Source organism: Capra hircus, chromosome 25 (assembly GCF_001704415.2).
Source record: "Capra hircus breed San Clemente chromosome 25, ASM170441v1, whole genome shotgun sequence".
NCBI classification, from domain to species: domain Eukaryota; kingdom Metazoa; phylum Chordata; class Mammalia; order Artiodactyla; family Bovidae; genus Capra; species Capra hircus.
The window spans coordinates 25,204,824-25,225,026 of record NC_030832.1 but is presented as its reverse complement, the minus strand read 5'-3'; the positions used below and the strand labels follow the sequence as shown (position 1 = coordinate 25,225,026).

General features: G+C 50.7%; 1 protein-coding gene across 2 annotated transcripts in view; it reads right to left on the bottom strand.

Moving 5' to 3' along the window:
• KIAA0556 (KIAA0556 ortholog) overlaps positions 1-20,203 on the bottom strand; it is a 233,269-nt gene that overhangs the window by 9,330 nt on the left and 203,736 nt on the right. For both annotated transcript variants that reach the window (XM_018040845.1, XM_018040846.1), the window contains 4 exons: positions 18,695-18,773; positions 10,284-10,461; positions 3,482-3,647; positions 133-290 (listed from right to left, as the gene is read on the bottom strand). In XM_018040845.1, coding sequence (XP_017896334.1) covers positions 133-290; positions 3,482-3,647; positions 10,284-10,461; positions 18,695-18,773 — 581 coding nt within the window. The remainder of the gene's footprint in view (positions 1-132; positions 291-3,481; positions 3,648-10,283; positions 10,462-18,694; positions 18,774-20,203) is intronic.

Here is a 20,203-nt window from a genome sequence, read left to right as displayed (position 1 = left end):
GGCTAAGCTTTAGAAAACTGGCCAAGTTGAAAAGCGATGTGTTTGATCATCACTTCAAAGCCCTTTAGGTACAGGCTTCAGAGCCAGGGCCCGTAGGCTGGGAAGGACCGTTTCGGGAGCCGCTCCGCTCACCTCTGGGCCGGCGGGGGCAACGGTCGGGCCTGCAGGTAGTCCACAAAGAGGATTTCTTGAGCAAAGTCAAAGTGGCAGTTGCCCGGGCCCTTCCGGATGAGGAAGCCCTCGGGAGGGGAGACGCACAGGCCATCCAGGGAGACGTGGACGATCTTGGCCTAGCAAATGAAAAAAAACAATAAGGCTGAAGAGAAGGAGCTGGTGTGAGGAGGGTGGTGAGTACTGATGTGGCTGGAGGTCCTAGTAGCTGCTGTTTACGACTGAGGGCCTTCACGGAGCACCCCCAGGCCTTCCTCCCAGACCAGACCCCACCTGGTCAGGGGGCTCCTTTCCAGTTGCCATCCCTACTCTGTGCCAGGTGCTGGGCAGGCAGCAGAGGAGCAGGTGGGTGAGGCCCTCGCCATGGAGGACACATATGGACCTTCTCTGGTCTACTCAGCTGCAGAGGGCTGGGGTCGTCAAGGGCGTGGACTCAGCTGCTCTGGGATTCACCGTGAGTGGCTGTGCAAGTTATTCGACCCTTCTGCCTCAATTTTCCTCATCTGTTAAATGGGCTCAATGAGGCGCTAACTTACATAAAGTCTCCAGAACAGAACAGTGCCTGGTACACAGTGGGCCAGTGTTTTCCTAGATCAATCCTTCTCTACCCCCGATTCACACCTCCTCTCCTCTCCTAGCCCTTTCCCTTGGGACAGAAGTGGACCCCTTCCTGATTTTCCTTCTTGAGCCCTTGGCCCATCCTGTTAAGGGCATGTACCCCATAGCTATATCCTGGGTGGTTTCTGGGCTCCCTTGATGGCAGACTCTGGCTGGATTATCTCTACATCCACCTTAGGGCCCGGCACACAGTAGGTGTTTACTGAGAGCTTGCTGAATTGATTGGATGTGAGCTAACATGTCCCCCTGTTCTAGGCCAGATGGATGGCCGTCACCAGCCATTCAATGTCAAAGCCTAACGGCCAGGTCTGAGGTGGCTCAGCTCTGGTCCCCTGGGCAGGGGTAATGATACGTGAGCAGAGAAGGGTTAGCAGAACGGACCACTGCTGACCACACTGATGGCATTTCACCCCTGGGAGACACAGAGAGGCTTCTCTGTGCAGAAAGAAAGGGTCTCATGATTACAATGTACCTGGGGGCCCTTCATTCCTTCAGCAGTTGGGGGCTCCCCGTAATCACTCAGGGCCTCCCTGGTAGCTCAGCTGGTAAAGATCTGCCTACAATGCAGGAGACCCCTGTTTGACTGCTGGGTTGGGAAGATCCCCTGGAGAAGGGAAAGGCTACCCACTCCAATATTCTGGCCTGGAGAATTCCATGCTGTATAGTCCATGGGGTCGCAAAGAGTCGGACACGACTGAGCGACTTTCACGTTCACTTCCTAGTCAGTCACAGGGTGCATGCACCCAGAAGGTGTTAGAGGGGCTAGCTCCGGGCACGGCTGGATGTCGCTCTACCTCCCCTCTGCTTCCCTCAAGGTTCCTGCCCAGGCCCCAGGCCTGGCCGGATGGAGAACTGTCACCCCCTTGCCATGTGATTGGTTCAGAGAGATGGAACTCGACTAGAACAATTGGTGTGGCTCCTGGGGTTTTGCTGGCTTGCTTGCAAAGAGGAGTTCTCTCTTCTGCTGGACTTGGAGCACGCAGGATGTAAGTCTAGCACTGCCAGGGTTTGCCCGGTGGAGAAAACCATTTGAAGTGAAGCCGAGGCCCAGGAAGCCCTTGTCCTTCTTCTAGAACCACCTCCTCCTCCAGGAAGCATCCCTGACTTCTCCAGTCCCCCATTCATTCCCTCAGGGGGAGCTTTAATTATCATCTCCATCTTACAGTGAAGGAAACCAGAGTTCAGAGACGCCAAGCAATTTGCCCAAGGACACACTGGAGGGGTGTGGAGCCCACCTCCGGGAGTGCCAGGCTTGGCTCTAACCTCATGCCAGGGGCCTGGAGCCAGAGTTCCCAGGAGTGCCTTGTGGGGTAGGCATCTGAGGCACCCTTTCCCCGGGGAGGAAGAGAGGGGGCCAGAGTTTCCATCCCACTGCGGCCCGGTTGCACCCTCTTAGATGGTGCCCACCCCCCAACGGTGGCCACTTGTCACTGGTACTGCAGCTGGTGGAGGCCACACCTGGGAAGAGGGGCAGCGTTTCCAGGCTGTAAATCTAGCCTCGTGGAAGCTCAACTGGATAGACAGATTCACTCAAGGGAAGAGCAAGGCCCAGAGGCACAAGTTGAGGCAGAAGAATGTTTTTTAATGCCAATATAGCTGACATTTTATACGCGCTTGACCTGAGAGCGTGCTTACAGACACCAGGGCAGCCTTGGGTGGGGGGTTTATAAATTGCATGCTCAGGGGAGCCGAGGCTCCTGAAGGAGGTGGGATGGGGGGTGGGCGCAGTGGAAGGGGGACTGCTCACTCTGCTGTGATAAATGACCAGCATCTTAAGGCCCTGGACGTGGTGAGGAGCCCAGACCTGGGCTCAGAGCAGCCTCACAGGCCAGGTCCTGGCCTTGTCAACCTCTGTGGGGTAGAGGCGGATGTCTTTCTCCTCTTCCTTCTACAGCCGAGGAAACTGAGGTCCAGGGAAGGCAGGCCACGTGCCAAAGGTCACACAGACTCAGACGCAGAGCCTGGTGACTTTAGGGTCCTAACTGCTTTGCTGTACTTTAGGTGACCTGGTCATCATCACGTCTACGTAGTGGGAGGGGACAACTGTCTCACGGTTCATGGGCACACCGGTCAGAAAAGCCCATGAAAGGGGGCACCTCCTGATAACTCTTTTCCACAAGCCAACAGAGGCCCCTGCTTTCCCACACCCAGCAGGAGAAGAACATGGAGTGGAAATCAGAATGTGGGCAACAAAGCCGGGCACATGGGGACGGGGCCTCTAGCTGTGTGATCTTGGGTGAGTGCCTGGGCCTTTCTGAACTTCGGTTTTCAATATCCTGAAAGATGGGGGTAGTAACACCTGCCTCCCAGAGGCTGGGATGTGGGTCCAGTGAAATGACAAAGGTGTGAGAAGCCCTCAGCCCAGGCCTGGTTCCCAAAGCTCTCAGGAAACAACAGGGCTGTGCAACTAGGCACCACACAGCGGGGCTGGGCCTGCTGAGGACCCCTGAGTCCCCAGAGGCCACGAGGCGCTGCAGTCCCCCGAGTCTGCCCTGGGCTCTTTCGCCTGCATTTGCTGTTTGCAGAAGAAGGAAACGGCAGCAGCTCTCTCGCTCCCCAGCGGTAACCTCCCCCAGCTCCATTTGGAAAGTTCTGGAGGATTTATGCTCCTCTCCGACAGCCACACCAGCCATTCATCAAGGCGCTGTTTCCCTGACAGTGGACCGAGCGCGGCCGCTGTTCCCCGGCTTACCCCTCGATAGGTGTCCTCGGGAGATTTATTGTAGTTCCAGAAGCGAAGGCCTGCGATGCTTTCAGCTCTGTCGAAGCGGATCGTGACCACGTGGTCCAGCCCCGGCGAGAAGGGGATCAGCCACATATGCTCATCCTCCATCGTGATGTTGGCTCCATCAATTAACCTGCGCTCAGTGGGGAGGGCGAGGAGAGCTGAGGGCAGCCCGGTCAGCTGGGAGAACTCACAGCATGGGGTCGGCACCCACTCCTGTCCCCACCACGACGGCCGCCCCTGCCTGGCACGAGCCTGGCTGGATCAGGCTCATGAAGGGGAGGTGAGACTAATCAAAGCAACAGTGAGGAGGCATCACTTATCTGTGAAGTTAGACAAAACAAGAAACTGGGGGAGACGACAGCCTGTACTGTTAAAGGGATTCTCTGGTGGCTCAGATGGTAAAGAATCTGCCTGCAATGTGGGAGACTGGGTTGGATCCCTGGGTGGGGAAGATCCCCTGGAGAAGGAAATGGCAACCCACTCCAGTATTCTTGCCTGGGAAATCCCATGCACCGAGGAGCCTGGTGGGCTACAGGCCACGGGGTAGCAAAGACTAACACTTAGATGCTGTTAAAGGTACAGTGAAGCGATCATCAAGGCTTTTAAAAAGGATGAGGGTGGGGAATGTATTATTTTTCAGGACTCTTTAAACCAGTGATCCCACTTCTAGAATTTTTCCTCCTAAGAAAAGTTTATTCCACATGTCAGAAAGCCATCTGTACCTAGATATTACTTAGATTAGCCACAAGATCTCAAAAGAGGGAAACGTTCAGTACATCTACACAGTAGTGAAGATGATCCTCATGAGGATGGTGCACTAAAGCGAAAAGGCAGGCTGTGGGATGGCAGGAGCACTGGTTTTAATGTTGTGAAATGAGGACAAGGACCAAGAGAGAGCACCAAAAATGAAAAATATATTTTTGTCAGAGGGGATGGGAAGTGACAATTTCTATTTCCCCAGCTTTCTGTAAAATACTGTATTGACTCTATGGTACATTTTGAAAGAACTCTATTCCTTCTTCCTTGTGCTGGAGGAAAATGATACTAAAGCACTAGGGGGAACTTGGGAGCTCCTGCCGTGGGACAAGTACGAGAAGGGGCAGGTGCCTCTGGAGGGAGGTGGGCTGGCCTGCAGTCACTCAGCCTGGGTAGCCCAGGGCAGCCTGCCCACCACTGAGTGGGAGCCCTCAGCACCCTCATGTTCTTTTCTTAAGAAATAATTTTATTTTCGGCTGTGTTGAGTCTCCGTTGCTGTGCGGGCTTTTCTCTAGTTGCAGAGAGCGGGGGCTACCCTCTGGTTGCAGTGGGAGGGCTTCTCATTGCGGTGTCTTCTCTTGTTGTAGAGTACAGGCTCAAAGAGGTGCCCGCGTCAGTAGTTGTGGCATGCGAGCTCAGTAGTTGCAGCTCCCGGGCTCCAGGGCACAGGCTTAGTAGCTGTGGCACACCGACTTAGCTCCTCCTTGGCATGTGGGATCTTCCCGGACCAGGGATCTAACCTGTGTCCCCTGCACTGGTAGGTGGATTCTCTACCACGAGCCACTGAGGAAGCCCCATCATGTTCTAAAAGAGCTCGCCAGCTGGCCCATACTGCACTTCCACCCCGGCCAGTTTCTGGTCCTCCGGCCTCATCCTTCCCAATTCTGTCCAGCACACCTCAGCCCTGACCCCAGCCCTGGTCTCACTTCCACGGAGAGGCCTGGCCCTGGAGATAGGAGCCCGCCTCTCCGCCTCTTGGGTGGGCCCCCCTCCCCGCACTCTCCCATTTTCCAGGTGACTTTGAAGCCACTGCCCTGGCAGGGCCTCAGGCTGCTGCCACGTTTCCTGGATCTAATTTATTATTATTAATTGTTTTAAGTCTTTATTGAATTTGTTACAATGTTGCTTGTTTTACTTTTGGGGTTTTTAGTTGAGAGGCATGTGGGCTCTTAGATCCCCGACCAGGGATCGAACCCATACCTCCTGCGCTGGAAGGCGAAGTCTGAACCGCTGGACCGTCACGGAGGTCCCTCCTAGATTTTAAGATAGACTTTGCTTTTCCTTTTTACATTTTAAAGTTTTGGACTTGGAGTAAATCTTACAAGCAAAGTGTGCATCCAAGAAGGTAATGTCTCTCTTTTTTTTCCCTCTAAAAGGTTGTTATTAAATTGATGGATGGTGTGTCTTACAACTGCTGGCATCTCAGAACTGAGGAAATTCAGCAGTTTAACCCTGGGGTGTTTGTGGAATTAAGCTGGCTGAGGTCTACCACTAGAGAACCTTCTGTTTCCTTCCAAAAGCAATTACCTCCCTGTCCTGTAAATGGGGCCACTTCCAAAGAAGAACTAGTGCCCAGTTCTGAGAGTGGAGAGACCTGTTGAAGCGCTTAGAGCTGACAGTGAAGGGAATTCCCTAACGGACACTCTCAAGAATATATAAATGGTATTTCCTAGCTCTGTCTGCAAAAAAGCCTAGAAACAAGGAATGACCCAGGAGCAGTGAGCACCCCCAGTAGCTAGACTATGGTTTCTAAATACCATTTCCCAGTAGAAGGAGCCTGGGCTTCTAGGAGAAATGGCTGACCCCATACCGGGGATAATACACGTACAAGAGGAACCTGGGATTCCTCGTCATATCAGAAAGGAAGGCAGCTATGAGAGGCTATTTTACAGAAGGATTTGGGAGCCCCTCGTGTCCAAAGAGGGATCAATCTGAGCATCCATAGGATAAAAACTGCTGTAGACTGAAACCCTTCAGACACAGGAGATTTAAATCCATGAGTTTACAGTAGTCAAAAGCAAATAAATGTTTTAAAGGATTCTAGAGAAAGAATTTGCTCTTTTGAAAACTGAAGAAACAAAGGAAAAGAATCAAGCATCAAACTGTCTTTGCTGTTTGAACTGTACCTCAAAGTAGCCAAGTAATTGAGCCAAATTTTCCCTTTACTGACAAAAACAAACAAAAAGAGTGATAGGATCAGTCTATCACTGTGTCACAACCCCTGAAGAGTAGTAGATCTAACCACTAAGTGTTGGCTAACAGCATCACAAAAAGCCTGACAACCAGATGTTCCATGAGTCCGAAGGAAATATAAACGTACATGACCTGACAGTTACATCTTGCCCTAATGGCCAAATCTCAGTATGATCAGGCCTCTAGATCTAGTGAACAGTTTACAAGAAATACAGGAGCTTGAGGAACAAGTTAAACAATACCATAGCGATGCAGTAAAATCCACTGGATTTTACTGATTCAGTAATCTGGTAATCTGGATTTTAAATCCAGTAATATTTTAAATATTAATTAATTCAGTAATATTTTATAATTAGTATAATGTTAGTATAATAGTATAGTATATATAATATATATAACATATATAATATACAATAAATATAATATATTATGTTATATTATACATATTATATATATTAATTATATACAATATAATATAATACTATACTAGTATACTATATTATATCAATATATTAATATATTAATATAATATATAATATAATATAATATATAATATATTGTATTGTATTGTATATTATACTATAATATAGTATAATATTAATCCAGTAATATTTAAATACTGGATTTTAAATCCAGTAATATTTAAATTTTAAAATCCAGTAATCTGGATTTTACTGATCTAGTAAAATCCAACAGAGCAAAAACCCTGGTTTCTTCTACAGATCATTTATAAGAAAAAGTGAAAAAAGATGGAAGGGAACCCAGAGATTATGAGAGGCTTAGGTGATATATCAACCATCAAAGGACTTATTAACAAATAGAAATAGACTCACAGTCACAGAAAACAAACTTACGGTTACCAAAGAGGAAAGAGGCAGGGGAGGAATAAATTAGGAGTTTGGGATTAACATATACACGCTGCTGTATATAAAATAGATAACCAACAAGGACCTACTGTATAGTACAGGGAACGCTACTCAATATTTTAATAGCCTCTAAGAGAAAAGAGTTTAAAACAGAATATGAATAAACACATATATATATTATGCACATATACACGCATATGTGTGTGTTAGTTGTTCAGTTGTGTCTGACCCTTTGCGACCCCACGGACTATAGCCCACCAGACTCCTCTGTCCTTGGAATTCTCTAGGCAAGAATACTGGAGTGGGCAGCCATTCCCTTCTCCAGGGGATCTTCCCAACCCGGGATCAAACTCAGGTCTCCTGCATTGCAGGCAGATTCTTTATCATGTCAGCCACCAAGGAAGCCCATATATGCATAAATTTACATATATATAAACATATGCATGGAGAAGGCAATGGCAACCCACTCCGGTACTCTGGCCTGGAAAATCCCATGGACAGAGGAGCCTGGTGGGCTGCCGTCTATGGGGTCGCACAGAGTCGGACATGACTGAAGCGACTTAGCAGCAGCAGCATACATATGCATCTATGTATATACATATATGTGGGTATATATGCATATGTGTATATGCTTATACAGGCATCCCAGGTGGCGCTAGTGGTAAACAGTCTGCCTGCCAACGCAGGAGACTTAAAAGATGTGTGATCCCTGGGTCAGGAAGATCCCCTGGAGGAGGGCCTGGCAACCCACTCCGGTATTCTTGCCTGGAGAATCCCATGGACAGAGGAGCCTGGTGGGCTACAGTCCATAGTCATGCAGTCAGACAAGAAGTGACTTAACACAGCACAGCACATATGCGTATGTATCTATTTACATATATATGTATACACATCTGGATCACTTTGCCATATACCAGAAACTAACACAATACTGTAGATCAACTATGTCAATACAATTTTTAAATAAATTTTAAAAATAAAAAGTTGTTTTTTACCTATGGCACTTAGCTTGCAGGATTTTAGTTCCCTATCAACTAGGGATCAAACCCAGGCCCCCAGCAGCAGAAACACAGACTCCTAACCACTGGACCGCCAGGGAATTACAAAAAAAAATTTTTTAAGAGACACAGTGAGCAATCACAATGTATAGATCATATCTAGATGTCAGTTCAAGGAACAAGTCGTTATAAAAGGGGGAAAAAAGATGGTGAGGGAAATAGAAATATGCTAGAAATCTAGTAATTTAAAGGAGTGCTCAGTTACTCAGTCATGTCCGACTCTTTGTGACCCCGCCAGCCTCCTCTGTCCATGGGATTCTCTAGACAAGAATGCTGCAGTGGGTTGCCATTTCCTTCTCCAAATTTAAAGGAAGACTGTTAATCATTTAGGTAGAATAATGATACTTGGATCAGGTGTAAGTCCTTATTGTTCAGCGATACATACTGACATACCCAGAGATGAAATACTTTCAGACCTGGGATTTGCTGCAACATAGTCTGGGCAGAGGGGAAGGAACTGGGTGGGTGTGGATGAACAAGCGAGGCCAGGCCAGCTATGAGCAGGCCAGCTTTTACAATTGGCAGCAGGGACCACAGGCTCCCAGTCGAAGTTTGTGAGAGTGTGACTCACCAAGATGGCCCCTGATCGGGCAACGCAGCAGCCGTGACGGCCACGGTCAAGGAGCACCTTGGAGGAAGGCAGGCAGGAGGCCACCACTGATCCCACACACTCGGGGCCAGGCAGTGGGTGCAGCTGTGACGTGGGAACCCCCTTTCTGCCCAATAGCCAGATTACTGTCCCATTCTACTGATAAGGAAACTGAGGCAGGGGAAGACAGTATAACTTTGTGGTTAAATGCACAGGTGTTGGTCTTCCAGGCGCTTGTGTTCAAATCATGACTCTGCCACTCAGCTAATGTGGGTGACCTTTGAGGTACCTCTGTTTCTCCATCTGTAGAGTAGGGGCCTCTTAGGGCTGTTTGAGATTTAAATGAATTAATATCTATAACCTGCTTAGCACAGCCCAGGGTCTGGCATTTAATAAGTGCTCCAAAAATGGCAATTATAATTTCAGTTATTATTATGATTATTATTACTAGAGAAGTTAAGGAACTAGCTGGCAAGGGGCAGAGACAGGATTTGAATTCTCATCCCTCTGGCTCCCCTAGACTCTTCTTGTTCACACCTGCAGGCAGGGCCCAAGCCTGACAGCTGTCCTGGTTCAGGGGTGCCTGAACACTGTGGATCAATGCTGTGTCCAGGCTTGTCCTCTTACTGACTTGACTCAACCTGGGCTTATAAAATTGGACAAGTGCAGAGGAAAGTGCAGCTGCAGCCATCATCTCCAGCCTCAGGGAGGGGAAAGTTTTCAGCCCCGGATAGGTTGGGTCCTTCAGGCCTAAACACAGAGCCAAAGGCTCAGCAAGCAGTTACTGTGTTTGAAGCCCCATGCTAAGCACCATGGAAGTGTAAAGTGAAAGTCACAAACACTCTTTGTGACTCCACGGACTGTAGCCCACCAGGCGCCTCTGCCCATGGGATTTTCCAGGCAAGAATACTGGAGTGGGCAGCCACGCCCCTCTCCAGGGGATCTTCCCAGCTGAGGGACCGAACCCACATCTCCTGCCCCTCCTGCACTGCAGGCAGACTCTTTACTGTCGGAGCCACCAGGGGCTTCCAGCACCATGGAGGAAACACAAAGCACAGCTGGGTCTGGAAGCAGGAGAGCCTGGCTTCCAATCCTGTCTACCTCTTTCAGCTGTGTGGCCCTTTCCCAGGCCTCAGTTTCCCTTGACTATAAAATGGGCAGACGCCAGACCTTGGGGTGGCCGGAAGAAGGTGGAATGGGGACGCCAGGGGATGCCAGTTGATGGTTAAGTCTGAAATTTACGACGCACATCAGGTCCCCGAGCCCCTGCTGTCATGAGCCTTGTGCTTCTTACAGACACTCACTTGTCCAGGGTCCGGGAGTCATCCGTGTACTCAGGGAGGTCATTTAAGTCTCTGGGGGAGGCAGAGATCTGGTGCGGGTTGATGGGCAGTGCCTGGCCATCCTGGCCCACCACCTCCAGGCCGGTGAGCCCCAGGTAGTGCAGGTCACCCCAGGAGGCGGTGAAATTCAGTTGCAGGCCTGCAGCAGGAAGAGAAGTGTCCGGTGAGCACCGGAGATTCTGCAGGAAGTACCCAATCCTAAAGGAAATCAACTCTGAATATTCACTGAAAGGACAGATGCTGAAGCTGAAGCTCCAATACTTTGGCCACCTGATGTGAACAGCTGACTCACTGGAGAAGACCCTGATGCTGGGAAAGATTGAAAGTGAGAGGAAAAGGGAACGATAGAGGATGAGATGGCTGGATGGCATCACTGACTCATGGACATGAGTTTGAATCAACTCCGGGAGATAGTGAGGGACAGGGAATCCTGGTGTGCTGCAGCCCGTAGAGTCGCAAAGCACTGGACACGACTGAGCGACTGAACAAAGACAATCCAGGACAGAGGTGGCAAGAGGACTGATTTCAGACTCTGTATTCTACCAGCTGGAAAACTCAGACTTGAATAAAAGGGCCTTCAGAGTAGGCTCTGCTTTCTTCTCAGTAGCCCTTGGACCTGGGCCACTGTTGATACTCAAGAAATGTCTGCAGGATAAATGGACCTGTGTGGTTTAGCCCTGCACACAGCCGTAGGTCCTTTCTCCACTCATCAGTCACGTTGCCCACCTCGTGATTAGCACCCTAGCATGGTTTCCCATGCTGCTCAACCAGCACCCCTGCCATCTGGATTCCGTCTGCTTTTTTAATCTCATCTTGGGCCCAGGACCCCTGGGGCCACCCAGACGGTCTTTCCATCCCTCACGTTCACAATGCTCTCTCTCACCACAGGGCCTTTGCACATGCTGTTTCCTCACTCCTGAACTCACACAGCCTAGCTAACTTGTGCCCATCCCTCAGATCCCAGCTTGCTTTCTCGGGGAAGCCCTCCCAACTTCTCTGACCACATCAAGCCTCCATTCTCAGCCTGCCATGCCACTGTGAATGTCCCCTTCCATGCCCTGGTCACCACGGTGAGCTTGGGACTGTTTGGTAAATTTCCATCTGCCCTGTCAGATGGTGAGCTCCTTGAGAGCAGAAATCCCATCAGTTTTGTTAGATCATAGTGCCCCCAGAGCCAGGCACAGTACCTGCCACATAGAAGGAGCCCAGGACAGATGGAAAAATTAAATAACTAACTACACGGAGGTGGCTGCACCAGTAAGCCACAAGGTTGGAAATGGACACTTTACGCAAACTGGCCACTATCACGGGGATTCACATGGATTCAAGGGAAAGGAAGCGATCCAAAGTGACACCCCCATTCTTTTGCCCTTGTTCCACCCCTGCTCCATCAGGGAGCATTTCTTAAAAAAATGTATTTATTTATTTGGCTGCGTCGGGTCTTGGTTGGAGCACGCAGGATCTTCACTGCATCATGCGGGATCTTTCATTGCAGTGCACAAACTCTAGCTGTGGCCTGTGGGCTTAGCTGTTCCACGGCATGCGGGATTAAACCCGAGTCTCCTGCACTGCAGGGCGGATTCTTAACCATTGGATCATCAGGGAGCATTTAGGAGTGAATTTCTGTGGTCCCAAGGCAAAACTTCCCAGGTGAGTCATTCATTTGCCCAGAAAGCTCAAAGCAAATGAATCTCTGTCTGATATCTGGCTGGAACTTCTCTTCCCTTATTGGTCTCCCATCAGCAGGACCAAGTCCAGTGACCTCTTCTACCCTTGGAGAATTCTGGGTGGCTGTGTTCCAAAGAGTCACACTTGTTGCAAATGTTACAGAACGCCAGCACGGTAGCACTGGAAGAAGGAAGCCTGGATTCATGGCATTCCACGCACTTCAGCGCATATGAGGAGGCAGAAGCTCAGGGAGGCTGAAGATATTTGTGTGGCCAGGAAGTGAGGCCAAAGCAGAAAACCACCTTGGAACGTGGCTTCCTCTGTCATTTCCAACATATGTTTCATAACTCGGCCTCAGATCCCTCTGCTCTTCATGACGCCAAGGTAGCTCTGAGCATCTTGGGGGCAGATGAAACGGATGGGTGACCAGAGTGGTTCTGGATGTATCACAGCCTCTCACAGCATCAGGGCCTGCAACACAGCCACAAATCCCTCCCTCTGCATCCTTGCCTCTGTGTCACGTGACCTTGCTGCTTCTCTCATACAGAAGTGGAGTTTATTCCTCCACTCTCTGAGTTCTGGGCAATGTGATTTGCTTTGGTCAATGGAACAGAAGCAAAAGTGAGTGAAACCAGCAGAGGCTGTGAAGTGCGTGTGCAGGGGGCTCTGGCCCATCCCTCTACACTTGAGAGTCCTGCCACAGGAAAGAGCCGGGCTAGCCTCCCAGTTGCTGGCTGTGCAGCTGACGCCATCCTAGGTTGTTCAGCTGCCAGTGCCTCTGCCAGCTGACCAGACACAAGAGCAGGCCCCACAGAGGCCGGCTACGCTCAGATGTGAAGAAACGCCCAACCAAGCTGTTGAATTATGATGAATCACGATTAATGGCAATTATGTTAGGTCACTAAATTGGGGGCTGGTTTGTTTAGCAGCAGAAGCTAACTGATACATTCCTTTTCATGGTGAGTCTATGTTCAATTAACTCCTCAGAGAAAGAGAAAGTGTTAGTTGCATCCGACTCTTTGTGACATTACAGGACTGTAGCCTGCCAGTTTCCTCTCTTCATGGAATTCTCCAGGCAAGAATACTAGAGCGCGTAGCCATTACCTTCTCCAGGGGGTCCTCCTGACCCAGGGATGGAGTCTGGGTCTCCTGCAGTGGAGGCAGATTCTCTACCATCTGAGCCACCAGGGAAGCCCAGGGGCCCTGCCTAATCACCTGAGCTCAAATAGCACCCTCCCCCATCACTCTTAAAACCCTTTGTTGTTGTTCAGTTGCTAAGTCGTGTCCGACTCTTTGCGACCCCATGAACTGCAGCATGCAAGGTTTCCCTGTCTTTCACTATCTCCTGGAGTTTGCTCAAACTCATGTCCATTAAGTCGGTGATGCCATCCAACCATTTCATCCTCTGCTGCCCACTTCTCCTCCTGCCCTCCATCTTTCCCAGCATTGGGGTCTTTTTCCATCAGTCGGCTCTTCGAATCAGGCGGCCAAAGTACTGGAGCTTCAGCTTCAGCATCAGTCCTTCCAATGAATATTCATTGCTCAATTGTCATCTCCTCAGAGAGGCCCTGCCTAACCACCTGAGCTCAAATAGCACCCTCCCCCATCTCTCGCAAAACTCTTATTCTGCTTTATTTTCTGTCATCCAACAAGATGTTCTACATTGATTTGCTTATTTATTTTCACTGATTTGCTTATTATTTTGCTTATTTATTTTCATCAGTCTTTCCCACTTAGATGGAACCTCCCTGAGGGCAGGAACTCTGTTCACAGTGTTCACTGTTTTATTCCCAGATCCTAGAACAGTACTTGAAAACACATGGTCAGTTAAGGCTTCAAAAAAAAAAAAAAAGATTGATTGATTGAAGAGTACATGTTTAGTAGATACCTATAGGTAAATGAATCAAAATACAATCATTTGAGTTTCACCAAAATCACAGCCAACGGTAAACAAATATTTATTGCCACTAATGTAACAAGTGGTTTGCATACTGTTCATGGGGTTCTCATGAATATTCATTGGAAGGACGGATACTGAATCTGAAGCTCCAATACTCTGGCCACCTGATGCGAAAAACTGACTCCTTGGAAAAGACCCTGATGCTGGGAAGGATTGAAGGCAGGAGGAGAAGGGGACGACAGAGGATGAGATGGTTGGTTGGCATCGCCGACTCGATGGACATGAGTTTGAGCAAGCTCCTGGAGTTGGTGATGGACAGGGAAGCCTGGCATGCTGCAGTCCATGGGGTCTGTACAGCAACAGAACCAAGCCCTGTTCTTGGCACCAGAGATTCAGGGGTAAATACCAATACACAGCAAAGTCTCTCTAGGAATTTCCATTGCAGTGAAGACAGACAATGAACACCTAACAACAACAACAACAACAATCGGATAGTTCCACAGAGCAATGAATACCATGAAAAAAAGTGAAAGGGCTGGGATAGGGAGTGACTAGGCATGGGTGGGGGGGTAGTCATGGAGGACTTCTTGGAGGAGGTGACATTTAAGCTGAGACCTGGGTGATGAGAAGGAGGCCACCATCCTGTAGCATTTCTGGAAGGACTTTCTAGGCTGAGAGGACAGAAACAGTAAAGGCGCTGGGATGGAAACACATTTGATTTGTGGTTGGAACTAAGTGACTGAGGGAGAAAGTGGAGGAAAGTGAGATCAGAAGGGCAGGTGCGGGGCTAGATCATGTCAGGAGGTCTGGATTTTCTTCTCTTCAGTGGGGAGCTAGGGAGGCATAGATCTGGGAGCAGAGGTGCCACGATATGACCAGTGTCTTGGAAAGTGCACTAGCGCTGGACTCCATAAGGAGGCCAGGGAGGACGCTGTTGTGATCCCTGTGGCCGGGACAAGGTGGGTAGTGGTGAAAACGGGGCAAAGTGCACAGACTGGGAGACAGCAGTACCAGGACTCTCAATGGCCTGGATGGAATTGAAGGAAAGGGAAAATGTTCCTGACCCAAGGGGCAGAGCGGCTGCGGGCACCACATTCCTGAGATGGAGAAGGCCTGGAGGGCAGGAGGGAGCCGACTTAGATCAGGCGGGGATCCCTGTGAGGGAGAAAGGCCACCTCCCTCTCGAAACAAGAGGCAGCACCCCGGATTCTCCCAAGCTGCCCCTACTTTGTTTGCCTGGCAAGAGGCACTGTTGTTGTTCCATTGCTAAGTCGTACCCGACTCTGCAACTCCATGAGGCTCCCCTGTCCTTCTCCCGGCGTTTGCTCAGATTCATGCCCACTGAGTTGGTGATGCTCTCTAACTATCTCATCCTCTGCCCCCCCCTTCTCCTCCTGAATCAGGGTCTTTTCCGATGAGTCAGCTCTGAGATGCACTCAGATACCATCTAATCTAAGGTTGCTGCAAAAGCGATTACTCTCCTCTTTGAGCTAATATCCATGTTCCATATTCATTTTCCTCTGGTGTATCAATTAGTATTTATATAAATGGAAATTAATTTTGTTATTTCTCTCCCATGTTTCAACTCTCTCAGCTCCTTTCCTATTCATCACTGCTGATATTTGCAAAACTTCTAAAATTAGTGTCATCTGCAAATTAGCAAGTCATATATCTCCTTTCAAAACATTAATAGGATTGGCCGTATTTACCAGCCACAACGCATCTCCCCTGGGTCACTTTATCAAAGCACTCGTCATTTGCACAGGCTAGGAGAGCACATTTAGGATTCGGGATACAGGGAGGAAAAAGGCAAAGGTTCAGAGAAGGCAGCTTTGGAAATCACAGGTCTCAGAGTGGGCAGAGGGTCCTTGGGCAGCAGGTTCTTCTGCCATCCTGCTGAGTAGCGACACAGAGAAATTACGCTTTTCTTGTAGCAAAAAGGTCTGGGAGCTCTACTCCAGGGCAAAACTCCCAGGGCATTGAAATAACATTTCTGAGAAAGGTCAGAAGCTGGTTCAGCAGGAAAAACATTTACAGACAGCATCTTTGGAGGAAGTCATCAGATGGAGGGGACACTGGATGCTTCTGGCCGGCCTTCCTTCCTTCCTTCTTCCGGTTACGGCACTCTAGCCTCCTCTGAAGCACCATCAGGGTGGCGGACTCCCCATTCTTGGCTCTAAAGATGGGCCTCTGACCCAGGCCAGGCCAATCCATGTTTTCCACCCCATTCCTTCCCTTCCCACCAAGGTAAGCCACAGTGATTAGTTAAGCATGGGCACGTGAGCCAGGTGAGCAGACATTCCAGGAAGACAGTTGGACTTACTGGGAACCAAAAGCTCTTTGACCTGGGATTACAGGGTGGAGCTTCAAGGAGCTCATGTGGACAGCGTCTGAATGGGAGACAGACAAGAGACTGAGAAATGGGGCAGAAGGACGGAGGGAGACACCAAGCCTTGATGACATCATTTGCACACCTGGATCCAGCAGTGTGGAAAACCAGCAGCCCCTGACCTTCCTAGCTACATGCACAAGTGTGTGCTCAGTTATGGCTGATGCTTTGCGACCCCGTGGACTGCAGCCCGCCAGGCTCCTCGGTCCATGTGATTCTTCAGGCAAGAATACTGGAGTGGGTTGTCATTTCCTTCTCCAGGGGATCTTCCTGACCCACAGATCGTCTCCTGCGCCTTCTGTACTGTAGGCAAATTCTTTATCACTGAGCCACTGGGAAGCTCTTTTAGCTACATAAGCTAAGAAATTTCCTTTTTTGCTTAACTCAGTTTGAATTCAATTTCCCTTATCCCCAGTTCCCCACCCCGAATCCTGACCAACCTAGGGGAGCCCAGACTAAACCAGAAATGACGGCTGTCTCCCAGTTTTGTGAGCTGCTGACTCTTCCCAAAGACCTCTCTGGAGTGTATTGAGTGGTGAGGACCTGGACTGTGGATTCAGACAGACTCGGTCCCGTCCTTGACCTCATAACTAGCTGTGTGACCCCAGGTGGCTCTCTCTATCTCTCAGAGCCTCAGTTTCCTAACTTCATCTGGAAAATGGGGAGAATAAGAGCTGGAAGTGAGATAAGCCAGGGAAAGCCCCAGCACAGGGCCTGGATGGGGGAATGAAACCAAGCCTCAGCTGGGCCCTGGCCTACACTGGGTTGGCTTTCAAATTACTCAGTTGTCCCTAAGTCCCAAAGCAATTGAGAGAGAGTTCTGGAAAGTAAGGGGCCGAGGATTCAAAGGGAAGGCTTCCTCTCTTCTCAGAGGCGATTTGTGCTTGTGGAATGAGGGAGGGGGAGCTGAATTCTCACTGGGCACCACGGAGATGGGAGCGGGTCACAGCAAGGCCTTAAGAGGGGTGTGGTGGGCACTGTGGGACACCCCCCAGATCCTGCCTCCTACCCCCAGGGGTGACACGTCAGGACGGGGAGTGTTGACGACCCCCAACCGACCACACTTGGCGTTGCCCCTCCCCAGCCTGCATCAGGTGGCCTATTAACGCAGGCGTGTAAAGGCCCAGCCCCCTTACTCAAGACCCCCTTACTCAGCCCCCTTACTTCAAGGGGACTTTGAGCTCCCTGCAGGCTGGCAGAGGCCTTGGTGTGATTGCCCCGTGGCCCAGTTCTCTGTGCCCAGCCCTGCTTCCTACCCTCCCCCAAGAGCATGCCCCAGTAAACTCCATCGCAGAGGCTGCTTCTTGGGGACCCAGACAGTGGCATTCAACATCCTTTTAAAGGGCAGAGACGGAGAGCGAGGGCACACAGGGTGGGCATGGCCTACATGGAAGCTTGGCGGGGGGCGGGGGCTCAGGAGATGGGGTGGGGAGGAGCGGAGCAAAGAGGAGGCTAAACTCTGACACCTTAAGGCTCCGTTCTGGAGATGATGGTGGGGAGGGGGCATGATGATGCCATGGTGCATCTCTTCCTCTCAGAAGATAACTGGAGGTGGATGGCGGGCACAGGGGGCAAGAAAGAGCAGGAGGGGAGGTGGCAGCGAGCAAGCTGGCAGAGCCCTGTGAACAGAGAACAGGAGGCAGAGACCACAGCCAGTGGGATCGGGGCTCAAGGGTCCCCGAGGACTCAGGCAGAGGTGGGGGATGTGTGCCGAGTCAGGGAGGACCTGGCCCGAGGGGCACATGGGCTGAGGACAGAGAACAGACTCAGCGAAACCCATATGAGATCTGCCCGGAGACCACCAGCCAGCAGCCGGCTGGGCAAACACACATGTTTGGCTCATAGGATGTTTTTACAATACTGTAAAATTAGTCACCACCATTTAAAAACCTGGAGATTTCATGTAAAAATCCAGATTTCTGACTTTTTAGAAGAGTGGGCACCTGGGCCAGTACTCCTGATGCCTCACCCCAGATGGAGAGGGGAGGATGCAAGCTTCCTCTGTTCCAGCATCTGCTCTGTGGTCCAGTCTGAAGGGGCAACTTTAACCCTGGACAGACAGATGCCCAAGTCTCTCCGGCTCTTACGTCTTCTTGCTCTATAACTCCGGGCTCCCACTGTACCCTCTGGGGTCAGGGCTGCAGCTAACACATCAGACTTCTGTGTGTGGCCCTCTGGGAGGGCACACTGCCAGGAGGACCCCTCCTCTGAAGGGCTGCAGCCCTGCCAGAGCCAATGAGCCCAGCACCAGCTGGTTTCAGCCCTGACTTGTCCCAGGGCCTGGTGTCTCTGAACACGGTACAATCTCCTCTACTGTCCTGGGAAACCCTGTCCCAAGCGGCCATGACTCCCTCCCCACCCCCGACCCCTGAAGGTCCTCCTGCCTGTGACACTGCCTCAGGGGAGGGTACTCACAGATGCCGTGGTAGACGCCCGGCTCTGGCGTGGTGACATCAGGGACAGGGGGACTGGGGGGCAGCTCTGGCTCCAGGCCCTGCACACAGGGTGGGGAGAAGCAGAGGGAAGGGGTGATTCTAGTGATACCCACGCAGCTGGCCGGCCACTCTTCCAGCTACTGCTGCCCACCCCGTGCCCCAGGTAGGTCCTGGTGTCTTTTCCGGTGTTTTGTTTTCTGCCTTGATGGGAGCCCCGTGACTGGTAATACGGGCAGGCCCAGAAAGCCTCCTGCATCTGATGTCTTTGCCAGAAGCTCTTACTGTTAGGGGAGGTATTGGACACTAATCAGCTCAGGCGATCAGATTTTCTGGACCAGGGAAGGACTGTATCTAGTTTATCCAGTGTGCTGGAAGAAGGAGGGGGAGAGAGAGAGATCGGGAGGGAGGGATGAAGGGAAGGAGGGGAAAGAATTAAAACATACAGAACGGTTCTCAACCCTGGGGACTGTGCATCAATTTAAAAAACATCTTTTGGCTGCTCCGCATGGCATGCAGGATCCTAGTCCTCCAACTAGGGATCGAACTCATGCCTCCTGCGTTTTCAGTGTGGAGTCTTAACCACAGGACCGCCAGGGAAGTCCCCCTGCATCTGCATTTTGTAAACCTTCCCATGATTCCCATGGGCAGGCAGATAAAGAACCCCTGGTCTATAGACAGAGTGGGCCACCACATCCTGCTGCTAGATCTCTGTGTAATCGGAAACTTTTCTCATTAGATCTCTGCACTGTAAATCAGGGTAGAAGAGCCCATAGTTCTTCACAGACGGGAAAGTGTTAGTCGCTCAGTCATTTCTGACTCTTTGCGACCCCATGGACTGTAGCCCACCAGGTCTGTCCATGGGATTCTCCAGGCAAGAATACTGGAGTGGGTAGCCATTCCCTTCTCCAGGAGATCTTCCTGACCTAGACAGGAAAGCTGAGATGCAAAGAGAGGTGGAGCCACTTGTCCGGATCTTAGAGTTTTAGTGGGGATAGTGTTTGGGTACCTGATGACACCCTAATGACCCCTCAGTCCAGCCCCTTCAGGCCCCTGCCTGGCTACGGGGAGGAACAAGAGGAAGGCTGTCTGCCAGAAGCTGTCCTCTGACGCTGAGCAGCCTCAGGCCACTGGGAACACTGCCGCCCTAAAGCCCACGTGCCTTCTCTTGCCTCCCTGATCCCCTGACCTCCCTGAGCCTCCTAGGACGCCCCCTGCTGGATGGACAGACCTGGACACCTAGGGGAGCCCCCTGCTAGGGGTGTGACCCTGACATGACCTCCCTGAGCTCGCTGTCCTAATCGCCTAGGCAGAGAGAGTGATCCCTCTCTGCACCTCCCAGGACTCCATTGGATCAGAGTCCCTGAGCAGGGACTTCACCATGTGGAAAATGGTGGGTGAGTGAAAGGCTTCGAGACCCTCTCTCAGCTGGAAGCCCACACAGCAAAGCCAGACTGCAGACGTGTTTTGTGGCTTGCCGAAGGTTTGAAAA